The sequence below is a fragment of the Phyllobates terribilis genome, unplaced genomic scaffold (genome assembly GCF_046119375.1).
Source record: "Phyllobates terribilis strain yellow unplaced genomic scaffold, ASM4611937v1 Scaffold_1__5_contigs__length_1240528914, whole genome shotgun sequence".
Classification (NCBI taxonomy): Eukaryota; Metazoa; Chordata; class Amphibia; order Anura; family Dendrobatidae; genus Phyllobates; species Phyllobates terribilis.
Genome location: NW_027362761.1, coordinates 173,641,017 through 173,657,303, shown reverse-complemented (window position 1 = coordinate 173,657,303; position 16,287 = coordinate 173,641,017). Strand labels below are relative to the sequence as shown.

The following is a 16,287-nucleotide window of genomic DNA, read 5'->3' as shown; positions in this document are numbered from 1 at the left end:
GGGTATTGTGTGCCTAAAAGACTGTGTTTTCTACTGAATGTGGCATCCACCCCTGAAGAACGGGCGCCATTATGTTCCAGCCAAACAACAACCAAAGGTCACCTCCCATCGTGGGCCAGGTCCCAGAATGGCGCCAAAAGCGGGGCCCGCCCCAACCAGCAGTGATCATGTATGTGGATGTGTCCATCGACGTGGGGGGGCTGCCCTTGGAAGTGACCGACAGCAGACTGCCCTGGAACCGCCCCCGAAAGGGGAGGGGAGGCAAGAAAACTGAGAGACAGGGTGTGGTCTGGACCAGTCGAGGCAGGCCGCACCCGGGAAAGGAGATGGACCGTGGCAGCTCCGGAGACCCTGCCAGCGCCATGCTGCCGGTCGAAGCACCTTATACCCTGGAGGAGCTGGTGGCCAAGCTCCCCCGGGAGGATACCGAGTTCCTCCGCACCGGCATGGAAGATCTGGGCCGGAGGATGGCCAGGGCACAGCGAGACGCCATCGCGGACTGGAAGAAGGAGATGGAACAGAGGATGGCGGCCCGGCAGCCAGCGACGCTGTCCAGCACCGGCAGCGCCCCAGCCTCCGAAGACCAGGATCGAGGTCAGGAGACCGCGTCTGACACAGGAGTGGCTGCAGGAGCAGGTAGGAGAAGTTCTCCTGTGCCAGACGCTGTAAGCGTCGTCCTGCCCCTGGGCCCCCTGGTGAAGTCGCAGATCCTGGGCGTCACCGAAGCGGCCCCACTCCCGTCGCCAGAGCCAGGCCCTTTAAACCAGGACGAGACCGCCACGTGCTCGCTATGCGCGTACCAGGGCGCGCAAGTTCCAAGTGGCCTCCAGACCCCGGAACCAGCTTCAGTCATCAGCGACGCCGGCCCGCTCCTAGGCCCTCTGCAGGAGCCGCCCCTCCAACACCCGAATGGGTGTACGGGCGTTTCCCCTGGGACTGGTCCGCGGAGGTGGAGGACCAGCGGCCTTCACTCCTGCCCGCTCCACAGCCCACCGCCGCCGTCTCCCTGGTACCGGAGGATGAGGCCCAATTTGAGTGGGATCACTCATGGGAGGACTTAATGGGGTTCTCCCAGGAGACCAGGGCAGCCGCAGCTCGTCGCAAGGAGTTTTGCTACCAACAGCTGGTCCAGCTAGAGAAGGAGCGGAAGCTGCGGCGTGAGCGGTGGGAGCAACTCGAGGCCAGGAATATGGAGGAGAAGACCCGGACCCGCCATGACAAGCGAGCGGCTCGTGGTCCCAGAATTACCGGGACCGTGGTGAAATTCAACCTGGACGCGGGATGGGGGTTCATCTGGGACCCGCTGACAGACACGGATCACTTTGTGAATAGGAGAGACGTGGAATCCCGCCTACCAGAGGGACACCCAGATCGGGACCTGTATCCCGGGGACACCGTGTCCTACACCAGGCACCGAGGAGTCAGGGGCTGGTATGCCCTACACGTCCACCGGGTGGAGACAGAGTCCCACCATGCTGAAGACCCGGCTGGGTCAGCCTGTGATAGGCCAGAGCCTCCCCGCAGGGAGCACCCTTACTGAGTACAGTAGGTGGAGCAAAACTTTAAAAATGTAAATAAGTTACCCGTTAGGGTATGCAGAGACACTGCGAGTTCAAGTTTACCCAGTTTCCCGGAAGGGTGCAATCAAAAGTTGAAAAGTTTCCTTGCGTGCACTTAAGTTACCCGGAACGGGTCTAAGAGACTAACCGGCTGAGGACTGGGAGCAGCCACGTCTTGTAAATAGTTGCACTTCTTAAGGTGTCCCTTATTGGTTTTATAAGAACTACAATGAGTACCTCAGAACAAAAACCCGTTGGAGGTGGTCGAAGACGAGGTCCAGCATCTGGATCATCTAAGCCCTGCAGCCACCCCAGGGCCTCCGTTGAGGGTTTGGGACGGGTCCCTCATGTTCTTGTTTGCAAGTTTGCACTTTATTGAAAAATGGACACCTGGTTGCAGGCATCACTGTGACCGGTTGACCAAAAGTTTTACTTGAAAATGTGTTGATATGAAGAATGTTTACCAAGAAAAATGTTTTATATACAACAATGTGCTTATACTAGAGAAAAGTTTTATACGCAAAGGAGATGTTTATAATGTCTGATATATGTGAAGAAATGTTTTATAACATGTGAAGAAAGTGTTTATAATATGTTTGGTAAAGAAAATGTAACCAGCAACGTTGAAAGAAGTATGCCTCCCATAAAGGGAAGAAGTGTTGTTTACAATCTTATATGTGGATGCATCCTAAAAGTTTTTGTATGTCTTTGATAAATATATATCTGTCTTTTGCTCTGTTCCAGCCCGCGGACGTGCTGTGTTTTACCAGGGGGGGGGGGTGTGGCGCCCCTGAGGGTTCAGTCGCCACAGAGGTATTGCATCTCACCCAGAGGTGTGGTATCTCACTCTCAGGTAAGGAAGGAGTATGACTCAGGACCCTAACACTACATCCACTACACCACATTTCCGGGGGACAGGGCGACAATGCTCCTTCGGGAGAGCACAACTGTCCCTGATCCCTGGCTGGAGTGGGGGGGACCACCTAGAGAGGGGGAACTAGGTAGTGGATGGGTGGAGAACGTAGATCCTGGGAGCATATGTGTAGGAGGTATAAAAGGAAGGAACCATCTTGGTTCAGCAGTAGAGTGTGAGAAGTGGGTAGAGTCAGACTGAGGTGCTGACAGGGGGCAGAGGTTCTGTACGAGCTCTGCTCCACAGGCGGGCCTAGTCAGCAGGCCTGAGCCTGGGAGAGAGAAAGAGGGAGCAGGAAGGCTCCAGGAACCGAAGGGACCCTAGGGGTACGGGCTGTGCAACCGCCACCCGTACGCCCGCCGCTGCCAGGAGGTAGGGGGGTCAGGCCAGGAGAAGGGAACCGGATCCCTCAACCAGCAGAGACTACAGGGCTCAACTGGGAACCGGAGGCTGCAGCACTTCAAGTACAGCAAGCCGTCCACACCAGCCACTAGAAAGGTAGCCACGTAGGGCCAGGGGACGGAACACACGTCGCCCGCTAAGGCCCGAGGACACTGGACAGAGGTGCCGCTAGGTGTGAGGTACAAGGAGAGAGGCCAGAGAGGACACACTGAAGGGGGTCCTGCTAAATGCTCCAGAGATGCCTGAGGGTCAACCGAGCCCCTTACTGCGTGAGCACAGGATGCCGTGGGCTCTTACACTGGCCCTGTAAGTGGAACTGCTTAACCGTGGGTAAAAGCTCTGGGACTGCATCATCTGGACTCTGTGATTCTTCTTGCACCGCGACACCTTGCACCATCACCCCCATCATCCCTACATGCTGCCCTGAAGCTACACTCTTCCTGTGGGGAGTTACACTACCTTGCTGCACATATCAACAGCTTCAGCGGACTGCTCCGCAGCGGCGGTTCTCAATAACCGCATTCCACAGGTGGCGTAGTCGGACTATTTAAACAAGATACACATAGACTACCCTTGGTTTGACCGACCTGGGTCACGGACCGGGTCACCGCCACGGTGACTACAACCCCCAGCATCTACAAGGCCCGGCTCCGGGTACCCCCACGGCCCAGGGGGTGCGTCACAACCCCCAAAGAGTGTAATGCAGCCCCCCATACAGTATAAATAATGAAGATACCTCTCAGAGTATAATGCAGCCACCCCATACAGTATAATGCAGCCCCCCATACAGTATAATTCAGCCCCCATACAGTATAATGCAGACCCCCATACAATAGAATGCAGCCCCCATACAGTATAATGCAGCCACCCTTTGGAGTATAATGCAGCCCCACATACATTATAATACAGCCCCCCCCCCATACTGTATAATACAGCCACCCCATACAGTATAATGCAGCCACCCCTCACAGTATAATGCAGTCACATCATAGAGTATAATGCAGCCCCCATACAGTATAATTCAGCTCCCCATACAGTATAATGCAGCCACTCCATACAGTATAATGCAGCCCTCCATACAGTATAATGCAGCCACCCCTTAGAATATAAGACAGCCATCCCTCAGAGTATAATGCAACCCTCCATACAGTATAATGCAGCCATCCCATACAGTATAATGCAGCCACCCCTTAGAATATAAGACAGCCACCCCTCAGAGTATAATGCAGCCCCCATACAGTATAATGCAGCCACCCCATACAGTATAATGCAGCCACCCCATACAGTATAATGCAGTCACCCTTCAGGATAAAATGCAGCGCCCATACAGTATAATTCAGCCCCCCATACAGTATAATGCAGCCACATGATACAGTATAATGCAGCCCCCCATACAGTATAATGCAACCCCCCATACAGTATAATGCAGCCCCCCATTCAGTATAATGCAGCCACCCCTCACAGTATAATGCAGCCCCCATACAGTATAATGCATCCGTCCCATACAGTATAATGCAGCCACCGCTCAGAGTATAATGCAGCCCCCATACAGTATAATGCAGTCCCCCATACAGTATAATGCAGCCCCCATACAGTATAATGCAGCCACCCTCAGAGTATAATGCAGCCCCCATACAGTATAATGCAGCCCCCCTCAGAGAATAATACAGCCCCACAGTCTTGCAGTATTACGACCACCACGTATAAAGAGCAAAAAAATACAATACTTACCCCTCCTTGTTCCCCCCGCTGTTACGGGCTCTGCAGAGCATCTCAGCAGCTTCACTGCTGGCACAGCATGGCACGATGAAGTGACGTCATTGCGCCTGCTACAGCAGAGGCAGAGGGGGAATGATAGGAGAGGGATCGTCTGCTCCATCATTGCTTTCAACAGTATCGGCATCTATGATGCGGATACAGTTGAATGCGTGACGCTCCCCCAGGGTCCCCATAGCGCCCAGGTGGTGTGCCGCTATTAGCGGCATGCCACTGGCAGGGGGCCCCTAGGGAGCGGAGGCCCTAGGCAAATGCCTAGTCTGCCTGATCCTAACGCCAGCCCTGGAACAGGGGAGGTAGTTGTCAACCAAATGAGCGTTTGACCAATAATCATCTAAGATGTGTAAGTATCCTTATAGATGAGGACCCTGAACTCAGAATTTCTTGATAGGGACCAAGCTTGGCCAACTTTACACTGTGTTCCAAATTATTATGCAAATAATATTTTCTCAGATTTTCACAAATTACCTATATGAGTTGCAGTGATTGTAATTTTCCAGTCAAATAACTATTAGAGTACAATTGAAAGGTTTTTGTACAAACTGCCTATGATAACAGTATATTTTTAAAAAAAATAAAAAACTCAAACTGCACTCAAAATGCATGTTCCAAATTATTATGCACAGCAGAGTTTTCAACCTTTTCATTTTAATAAAGAACAAAAAAATGGTCATTTTTGAAATTATAAGAATTAGCAGGTTATTACAAACTGAAATCAAACAGTTTTCAACTCAAAACTTTATTCTAGGTGTTGTTACATTTGCACATAGGACCTCTTGTTCGAAAGGAGCTTCTGAACTCTCTCGTCCATTGAATTTGTCAGGTTTTGGATGGTTTCTGCTTCAATTGTTTTGCATGAGGACAGAATACCCTCCCAGAGCTGTTGCTTAGATGTGAAATGCATGAGACGGGGCATTATCATGCATGAAAATGATCTTGCTGCGGAATGCACGGTTCTTCTTCTTGAACCATGGAAGGAAGTGCTGTTTGAGAAACTCAACATACATTATGGAGTTCATCTTTACCCCTTCAGGGATCCTAAAAGGGCCGACAATCTCTCTCCCCATGATTCCAGCCCAAAACATTACTCCACCTCCTCCTTGTTAGCGCTGTAGCCGTGTTTGCATGGGGTGTCCATCAACCAGCCATCCTCCACTCCATCCATCTGGACCATCGAGATCATTTCATGCATGATAATGCCCCGTCTCATGCTGCACATAACACATCTGCATCTCTGGCTGCTATGGGCATAAAAGGGGACAAACTTATGGTGTGGCACCCATGCTCCCCTGACCTCAACCCCATTGAGAACCTCTGGAGCATCATCAAAAGGAGTGTCTATGATGGCGGGAGGCAGTTCACATCTAAGCAACAGCTCTGGGAGGGTATTCTGTCCTCATGCAAAACAATTAAAGCAGAAAGCATCCAAAACCTGACAAATTCAATGGACGAGAGAGTTCAGAAGCTCCTTTCGAACAAGGGGTCCTATGTGCAAATGTAACATCACCTAGAATAAAGTTTTGAGTTGAAAACTGTTTGATTTCAGTTTGTAATAACCTGCTAATGCTTATAATTTCAAAAATGACCATTTTTTGTTCATCATTAATGAAAAGGTTGAAAACTCTGCTGTACATAATAATTTGGAACATGCATTTTGAGTGCACTTTGAGTTTTTTATTTTTTTAAAAATATACTGTAATCATAGGCAGTTTGTACAAAAACCTTTCAATTGTACTCTAATAGTTATTTGACTGGAAAATTACAATGACTGCAATTCATATAGGTAATTTGGGAAAATCTGAGAAAATATTATTTGCATAATAATTTGGAACACAGTGTATACAAGTGCACTTTTCACAAAAGAGCTGCAAATGTCATTCAAAATGTATTTAAATAATTCTACAGATTCTCAGAACTGGAGATATAGGGGGGAATCAAGCAACAAATGTAAGGCACACAGTCAGGTTCTCCTCTTTCTGAAATATCTGATGTTAACCCAGGAAATTGACATAAGAAAAACATTTAGGCCCCGATTCATCATTTGCATGTTTTTTTCCATTCAGTTTTCCTTTTTTATCTAGTGTTATTTGTTGCTCTTTTTGGCCTTAAATTCTTCAAAATGACACACGTGGTTCATGAATTTTGCGCAAAAAAAAAAATCTTTATGTTTGTCTTTAACTTTTTCTGTGACTTAACACAAAACATCACACATTTTGGAAAATTGAGTATAAGATGTGCAAAAAATAAAAACAAATTCTGGTGTACGTGAGAATTTGCGTACGTCCCCCCTCTAGGGGGGACTGGAGTACGTCTTTGACAAACACTGTGACTTTTCAAAAAAGTTGCAAATGATGAATCAGGTGAAAACATCTGGAAACCTGAAACTCTGTGTCACAATGATGTTGTCTGACAACCTGGGACCAGTGGCTCCTACCCTGTTTCTACACTAGGGAAGCCCTATCTATCCCTGTTCCCCAGGTTACTTCAGATGGCGAAGATTCTGGGGTCACATACCTTTCTGTTCTCCTGAATGAGCCCTTATCTCTCTCCTCCCCAACCCAGGGAAGTGGGGAGGAATAGTGTATGTATATACAAAAAAGATGCACTCACAGACAACAGCAGGAAACAACAAAGGTATTAGGAAGGTAAACAAAAAAAGAAAAGGATGGGACTATGCACACAACCAAAAGTCTGAGGAACAGTCGCAGAAAAACACCTCCACTCCACTCCTCTCCAAGCTGCACAAGACATAACACTGGCAATCCCAGATTGCCAGAGCAGAGAGGCTGATGCTGCACAGATGAGAACTTTCAAATATAAGAGACTCAAAGCTGAGCAGATTAACTCCTGCAGTGCTGAAAGAAACTAGCAACATTTAATACGAGGGATAAGTGCTTCTATTCAATGCAGGAGTATGTGCACTCAGACGCTGCGGTCTTCCGCCTACTGTCTGTCGCGGTAACAGTGATACTCTGCCCATACACTAAAAAAAACAGGTGGACACATATAAAATAGACTTCAGAAAAGATGCAAGAGAAAAGAATATGGTGCAAATTAAAAAAGGGGGTAAAACACTAAAAGTTCGACTATAAAATGCTGCACAAGCCATAATTAATAGGGCTCTTAGTTTTTCCATCTGAAGGAGAGAGCTGATGAAGCAAAGCACAACATTGTGGAACCTGCACTGTTTTAATAATGTTTTTCCAGTATCCCACCCACAGACACATATATTTGCTCATTGTACAAAAATATTATCACAAATAAAAAGCAATAAAATCTGAAGTTTATGATCTCTCTTCCAGGAGGTACATGGTTATTTTGGAGCAGAATACTGCCGTATGTTAACAAATGAAGTCATTTGGATGTGACGGGGATCGTACAGTATTTGACTAATGCTTTTTTCTGGCCTCTCTTTATTTGTTATTCAAACTTGCTTTTATGCTAGTGAAAATAAGGAAGGAACTTGACTGCCAACACCCAGTATATCCTGGAACGCACGTAGACAGAGCGCCCCAGCAGATTAACAGCAGGGCTGTGGTTAACACTCTCTGTGGCATCTCGCTGTATTATCTCTCTGCTCCAACTGTAGCACAGCATGGGCATGACAGACAAAGCGAACATACAGGAAGGGCACACAATCGAGAAGATAAGTGCCAGCTAGTGCAATGCTGCATCAATAGTCTACCTAACACAGCATTTTAGATGTGAAAAAGCTAGGTCAGGACGAAAAGCGGGTGGTGCGCACAGCACTTTATGAAGGCTCTATTTTGTTATATAGGTCACTGATCAGAGTCCTTTTAGCTTTTTGGATTAACTGCCTCAACAAACTGTTGTTCCATCATTCAGGATCCGTGACAAAGCAGTGAATGCAGAAGAAGTTAGACATTTCATTTTGATGTCACCTTTATAACAAACATCACAGCAATACCTCTCGTATCACAAATATAGATGCACTAAGTGTAGCCTCTTCCCTGATGTCCGGGAGAGTGAATTTAATACTATGGCTACTGTACTTCCCTCTCAGCCTTATCTCGCTCATATGTGAAAACAATATTTTTGGGTGATTGCTATATATTAGGGGAATTGAGAAAGCAATTCTCTCACATATGACTAAAGATAGGGTTTGTCTGTGTTTGGTGTAAGAATTGATTTGTAATACATTTTGGAGATTGTGGGTCTGGCTTCTGAAAAGCTGAGTAAACTGCTGTAGTCACTTGCTATCCACATGTCCCCTGAAATGTCTTAAGCCCCCATACACATTAGACTAACGTCAGCTGAACCCACAGATAGACAGGTCCTTTGTTCTCTATGAGAGAGCCGCTGCTAGACATTTTTGGTGGCAGCTTACCTCAGGAAAAACGAAAGGATCGACAGTCTAAAATGTGACGTGATGGATTCTTATCTCCCCCCGACAATCGTCCGTCAGGGTCCCCCTTACAAATTAGACTGTAGAGCGAACCTGTCGATATCAATGGTTTGCCCATCGTTAGTCGAAGATTCAGATGACTGTATTTCATCGTCTGTATATGACCACCATGCCCATACTGACTATGGGTTTCTTAACCCAATCTTGCAACTTAATATATACCTATAAGGCTGAATGTTCGGGTGGTAAGTGGAGTCATTGCGGTCTGTATATGGACCATGAAACACAGCTACCTGAACTTGGTCTTAGGCAGCATTCACATCATGTTCTGTTCATGAGGAGCACTCTGTAAGGGTTTCGGTTTGAATAGCTGAAAAACAGTATTTAGATGCTTTCTGGTCTTAGCCATTCACTTGAATTAGGTAAAGTCTAAAATATTAAACTGTGGACTATGTTTGATCCCCATTCCAGTGGTCACCATGCTATTGCACAAGTTAAAAGATGGACAATGCTGATAAGTTCAAAGTTTCATATTTTAGATACCATTTACTTTACTCAAGGAATGTCTACATCAGGATATGTCTAGATACCACTTTATTGCTATTCAGTCAGAAGTCTTAGACAAAGTGCTGAGCGGGAGCAGAAGGTAATGTGAATGTTTATAGAGGGAGGTCCTAAGTTGGCGCATCTTATACATGTGGCATCATAACCAATGCTCTAACACTCTAGCTTCCCATTGTAAGTGTCGATTTTGCTTCATTATGGCTAGTTTAAAAATGGAAACCATGATGCCAATGTGAACAAAGTGTTTAATCCTTTATTCACAAGCCTTATGGTATAAGATAATAAAGAATGAAGAAAATGGAAGGATTTAAATAGTTTCAAAGGTGCCTATACACAAACAATGATGGCTGACCGCTCTCATTACATAGCTATTTTCATAGAATCATAGAATGTTAGAGTTGGAGGGGACCTCCAGGGTCACCGTGTCCAACCCCCTGCTCAATGCAGGATTCACTAAACCATCTCAGACTGATGTCTGTCCAGCCTCTGATTGAAGACTTCCACTGAAGGAGAACTCACCACCTCTCGTGGCCGCCTGCTTCACTCATTGATCACCCTCACTGTCAAAAAGTTTTTTCTAATATCTAATCTGAAAATTTTTTTTTCTATTACCAGCATAAGACAATAATAGAACAACTTCATGGAGGATTGGATATTGCTGTTTATTCTAAAGTATATATAGATATGGGCTGTGAGACATGACTTACTAAGTAGACATCAAAGGCATCATTGTCATTGTCCATTTCTATTGTGCTCTGCTCCGATGTTTGGTATGCGCTGTCTTCTAGTGTGAATGTAGAACTTGACGGTAGTCCTCTCCTATAAGCAGAAAATAAGCCATAAATTAGAAAATAGTTAACCCGACAAACTGCTACATTGGTTATATCTAATTTATTGGGTATTGATATGATTGAGTAATTATGTGGAAAGGAATCTACATTCACAACCTATGAGATTGAAATGTGCCCCATTGACTCTCCCGAGCGCTGAGCGTATTGTATAATGACAGTGTTGTGGACTCATCATCTGATCTATGTAATGGTGCACTAACAAGTGATTATTATGTGTCGGTTTCTCCCCAAGCAGGCTCCATTTGTACCAATGTTTATATGATTTATAAATGATGGGTGCAGCCGGTGGGTGGTTAGATGTGTGAGTGGGTGGATCAGGGATGAGGCTGGGTGGATCAAAAGAAATAATATAGACTGTAAGGTATGAACCACATGTCATCATAAGCACATTATATATGTTATAGACTAATAGACCAGAAAGGTGTAGAGTTTACAATGCTGTTAGTAAGGTTTCATGGTCATTAATGTAAATGCAGACCCATACCATCTATAGTGCTATACCTCAACAAAGGGGCAGACCAAGGTTGCCAACCGTCCAGACATTCCAGAACAGTTTGTAGAATAGGGCACTCTTTTGCTCTGTCCATAAAAAAATTTGAGGCTTTTTGGATTTTTTTGAAGCTGAAGAAACTTATACAGATTTTTTTTACTGTAATTTTCATCATTTTACAGCTCATAGTGAATGCAGCTGATGTCTTCATATCAGAATTATGGGCTGTTTCACTTATAATTATAATGATTTATGATGGTTTTCCAATATATCCGTAAAAATATTGTCTGTCGATGATTTTTTGATTAGCTGTCCTGAAAAATTAAAAAGTCAAGTTGGCAACCCTGGGGCGAACATAGCATTGGTCTAACCTGTGCAAAGGAGCCCAAGAAGCGACGTGGCCAACTTCTACCTCCAGATCAGCAAGCAACTTATTGGACTGCAAAGGGCCCATATTCTGTCTGCGTCCGCCCCTGCCTCAACACTATAGATTTCTGTTCTTTGTTGTCTTTATTTCTCAAGAATGTATACAATTCCCACTGACACTGCACACTTCTGAAGGCTGCTGTCTATAATGGCTGCTAAAAACATGAACAATGAAATCAGTCTACACAATAACACCGCTCAGTTACTTACTGCTCCATTTACTGCCAGGAGGCAACACAGGAGCCGCTATGTATTGGATGAACACCCAGAGTAAATATCTCACAACAGCTTTAGCACCAACTGAGGCCGATAACTGATTCCCCAGCAGGAATGAATCGATAATCTCCTCCAGTTCCTCTCACTGACGAATTGTTCCAAAAGCGACCTGGTTTTGTATTGCTTCACAGGTGCGATGGTTGGGATGTGAAACAACACAGGTCGTCATAACCAGAACTTGTGCTTTATGACCCATTTATTATCATCATATTCACAATATCACTGCTGTAAGTGGGCAACGATCGTTATATACGGGCTATGAAAATGGTGTCTTCCCCCTTCAGTTTCTCTTTATGTAAGAAAAACGGTATATTTATAATCATGGTTTATTCATATGCAGCAGATTTATTGCAAAAAAAGAATAAAAATCCATTCCATATATGTGACTGGGATTGTTTTCTGCAGCATGTGTACATGCAAACCCCATTCAGATGAACAGGACAGTCACAGCCATTTCTGCAACAAATCGGCATTTCTGAATACATTCCTATATGTACAGATGAATGGAGGTGAATACAGTATTGCTGTCTATAGCATAGTGATTATTAAAAATGGTTTTCTAGTCTTATGTAAAAAAAAAATAACCTTCTACCATTGTAGAATTAAGTTCTGCAACGTTCTAAAATTCTTTTTATTTCGGCTCCATTCCATTCTTAAGATGTCAGCCCTCTTGTTTCTATTTTGAGGTTGAAAAACCTGTGTTCATAGTACTGTTCACCCAGCTGAACATAGCATGAAAGTTCATGGATTCTGATTGTTTCCAAGGCCACGTTCACATGTTCAGTATTTGGTGAGTTTTTTACCTCAGTATCTGTAAGCCAAAACCAGGAGTGGGTGATAACTACAGAAGTAGTCACGTGTTTCTATTATACTTTTCCTCTGATTGTCCCACTCCTGGTTTTGGCTTACACATACTGAGGTAAAAATCTCATCATATACTCAACGTGTGCACATGGCCTTACCTACAAAAGACGTGACCTGTCTGTACGGGTTAATAAAGTCATTTGTCTTTTCGGGCAGAAATTGTACAGTAGGTAGGTAGGGTGTTCCAAATGAACAAAAATGGCAGACAGTGGTAAGTGACAAATAATGCCCTTCACTAAACTGGTAAGAAAGAGTGATCGACCGTCTTTAAAGCTGTCAGCCCTTCACTGAAACATGCATGAGTTGGGAGCCATATCTATACACATGGCCCATTTTCAAGCTCCATAGCGAATCCAAAAGGCTGTCTGTGTCCCAATGTATGTAGGAAAGAAAATAACTCTTTATTATACAATGATGAACATTTACTTACTTAAGGTCAGAAAACCCATTTATAGACTATGATAATGTATTTTCATGATTTTTGTGGTATTTTAAACATTTGTTAAGAGGGAAATGACTTTGAATAATCGAAACCCATAAAAATGTATAAGAGGTCATCTTCGGGCCTTGTATCCTATGACATAACTACAGTGGGTGCAGGGGTTGCAAACGCACCCGGGCTCTATAGCTTAGAGGGGGCCATAAGGTCACTTTAGCTCATATAAGAAGACCAACTGATAGTTGGGGGACTTGTTGGAGAACTTACATATCAGCCCAATGGACTTTTCGGTATGCCGCTACGCCACTGCTTGTATCCCACTGGTCACTTTTACTGCCAGAAGTTTACAGATATACTTCTAGATAAATATTATGATTTGCGTGAGTTCTACTGAATTCTACCGAGTGAGTCATTTCTTATTAAAGATGAAACAATCCACACTGAAAGTCCATAGACCATTCTCATCGTGTACTTAAATGTCACTTAGTCAGCTTCCTTATATAGTTCCAAAAGCAATGGGTGAAATAAAGACAGTTCAACCTACTGTATATATGTATAAACATACAAGGTGTATTACGTACGGTCAATTGTTCGGCCGATCGCTATCTTATGTGTAGGAGGACATCTAGAGTCTGGATTATGATATTTTCCACCACTTTTTCAATTTAGTCCTTTAATCTTACCAAGTTTACACATGTATTCCATGCTAGATGACACTGGACTTGTTTATGAATGTGGCCACATTGGAAAAAATGAAATGGTGAATTTTGACTAGTCATTATGGCAAAGTAGTCACTGTGTGTAGACCCTTGGTGGCATCCTTCTTTCATGATCCAATTAATTTTGTAAAACAGAGGGCACCATAATCCCATTTTTCTGCAGTAGGTACAAAGAAGCAAAGAGATGCTTCTCTGATCTTCAGGTTAGGGTTTTATAAAGTGGTCCCAAGTTTAACCCTTATATAGGGCTCTGTTCAAAGTGTCCCTGTCTCATGATAGGTGCATCTTAATAGGGCACATGTGAATGAGTTTGTTTCAGCAACTTGTGCAATACAGCAAGAATCAACATTGCAATTAAGTGTGGAACTCTAAGTGCAGGAAAAAGGGGATTGTGTTCATTCACTTTGGAGGTTATTGAGTCGTCTAGTGACGTAACTACTGTATTAGCTCTGAAGAAATTCCCAGCTGGTAGAATGTTTCCGCAAGGCAAAGGTCTATATTTATGGGCTATTTTCTGACCCTCCCTTAGTAAACAGAACATAATAGTTCAACATGAACTGAAACTGCTGTATTCAGAGGAGATTGTCATCTCGTGCCACTCAATACTGGGAATGTTTTCTGTTATAGGGGATTTCTCATACATTTTATGTATCTAAACATACATGTAACAATTCCACCCCTCAGTGTTGAGCTGTCTGTGCAGTGATTGACAGCTCAGTTGTCTAGTGTGGTGCAGAAGCGTGCTGAGCTGTCTGTGCAGTGATTGACAGCTCAGTTGTCCAGTCTGGTGCAGGGGTGTGCTGAGCTGTCTGTGCAGTTATTGACAGCTCAGTTGTCCAGTCTGGTGTAGGGGGTGTGCTGAGCTGTCTGTGCAGTGATTGACAGCTCAGTTGTCCAGTCTGGTGTAGGGGTGTGCTGAGCTGTCTGTGCAGTGATTGATAGCTCAGTTGTCCAGTCTGGTGCAGGGTTGTGCTGAGCTGTCTGTGCATTGATTGACAGCTCAGTTTTCCAGTCTGGTGCAGGGGTGTGCTGAGCTGTCTGTGCAGTGATTGACAGCTCAGTTGTCCAGTCTGGTGTAGGGGTGTGCTGAGCTGCCTGTGCAGTGATTGATAGCTCAGTTGTCCAGTCTGGTGCAGGGTTGTGCTGAGCCGTCTGTGCATTGATTGACAGCTCAGTTTTCCAGTCTAGTGCAGGGGTGTGCTGAGCTGTCTGTGCAATGATTGACAGCTCAGTTGTCCAGTCTGGTGCAGGGTTGTGCTGAGCTGTCTGTGCATTGATTGACAGCTCAGTTGTCCAGTCTGGTGTAGGGGGTGTGCTGAGCTGTCTGTGCAGTGATTGACAGCTCAGTTGTCCAGTCTGGTGTATGGGTGTGCTGAGCTGTCTGTGCAGTGATTGACAGCTCAGTTGTCCAGTCTGGTGCTGGGTTGTGCTGAGCTGTCTGTGCATTGATTGACAGCTCAGTTTTCCAGTCTGGGGTAGGGGTGTGCTGAGCTGTCTGTGCAGTGATTGACAGCTCAGTTGTCCAGTCTGGTGCAGGGGTGTGCTGAGCTGTCTTTGCAGTGATTGACAGCTCAGTTGTCGAGTCTGGTGCAGGGGTGTGCTGAGCTGTCTGTGCACTGATTGACAGCTTAGTTGTCCAGTCTGGTGCAGGGGTGTACTGAACTGTTTCTGCAGTGATTGGCAGCTCAGTTTTCCAGTCTTGTGCAGGGACATGCTGAGCTGTCTGTGTTTTGAATGACAGGTCAGCCATCCAATCTGAGACTGAGAGGTGCTTAGCTCTCGTCAGATGCTCTAACTTCCCATTATTGCTCTGCTATTTAACTTAGCTGGCAGTCCTAGATAGCTGTCAGCTATTGCTTCAGCTAAGTGTGGTTGGTTTACTCTGTGCCTTATATTTTGCTTATTGATTTATCGCTACCTGACCTTGGACCTTGTTCTGACCATCCGTCTGTTTATCCTCTTTGCTCTGATCGCTGTCCTCCTGGTATTTTGACCTTGGACCGTTACCTGACTACGACTTTGTCTCTTCCCTCTGTTTATGACGTTGCCTCCTGGCTATTGACCTCGGACTCCTTGATTATCCCACCTCACGGCTTGTCCATGAGAAGTGACTCAGCGTCACAATACAAACATCTAATACAATACAACCTAAATAGCCCATACATAAAGTATGGTAATAATGATGTTACATGTACAATCCACTCAAAAGACAAGGGGGCTCATCCTCTGTCTGGAGAAATAAGGTTCAATCTCCAGAGGAGACAGACCTTCTTTACCATAAGAATTATTAATCTGTGGAGTAGTCTACCTCAAGAGCTTTTCACAACAGGAACAGTTGATGGTTTAACAAAAAGGCTTAGAAGAAAATAACATAAATAATTATACAAATGTAAATGTTTGGACCAGTATATGGACAATTGGGAAAGATTTGGGGTGGACTAGATCATGCCTGTGCATGTGACCCTTCCCTATGTCCTTTCCCATCCCTCGGTTGAACTTTATAGACATTTGTCTATTTTCAACAGTATAAAATATGTAACAATTTTTATAACAATTCATATTTGTATTATTATTCTTTTCAAACTACACATTTAGATGAAGTTCATGTTTTTAAAGGATTTCTGTGTAAATCTATTTATATA

General features: G+C 44.7%; 1 protein-coding gene across 2 annotated transcripts in view; it reads right to left on the bottom strand.

The window, feature by feature from the left end:
- PIP5K1B (phosphatidylinositol-4-phosphate 5-kinase type 1 beta) overlaps window positions 1-16,287 on the bottom strand; it is a 196,041-nt gene that overhangs the window by 18,741 nt on the left and 161,013 nt on the right. Inside the window, exon 14 of one of the 2 annotated variants that reach the window (XM_073669731.1) lies at window positions 10,288-10,399. In XM_073669731.1, coding sequence (XP_073525832.1) covers window positions 10,288-10,399 — 112 coding nt within the window. Of the gene's footprint in view, window positions 1-10,287; window positions 10,400-16,287 lie in introns of those variants that run through there. The other variant, XM_073669767.1, reaches the window with a different exon arrangement.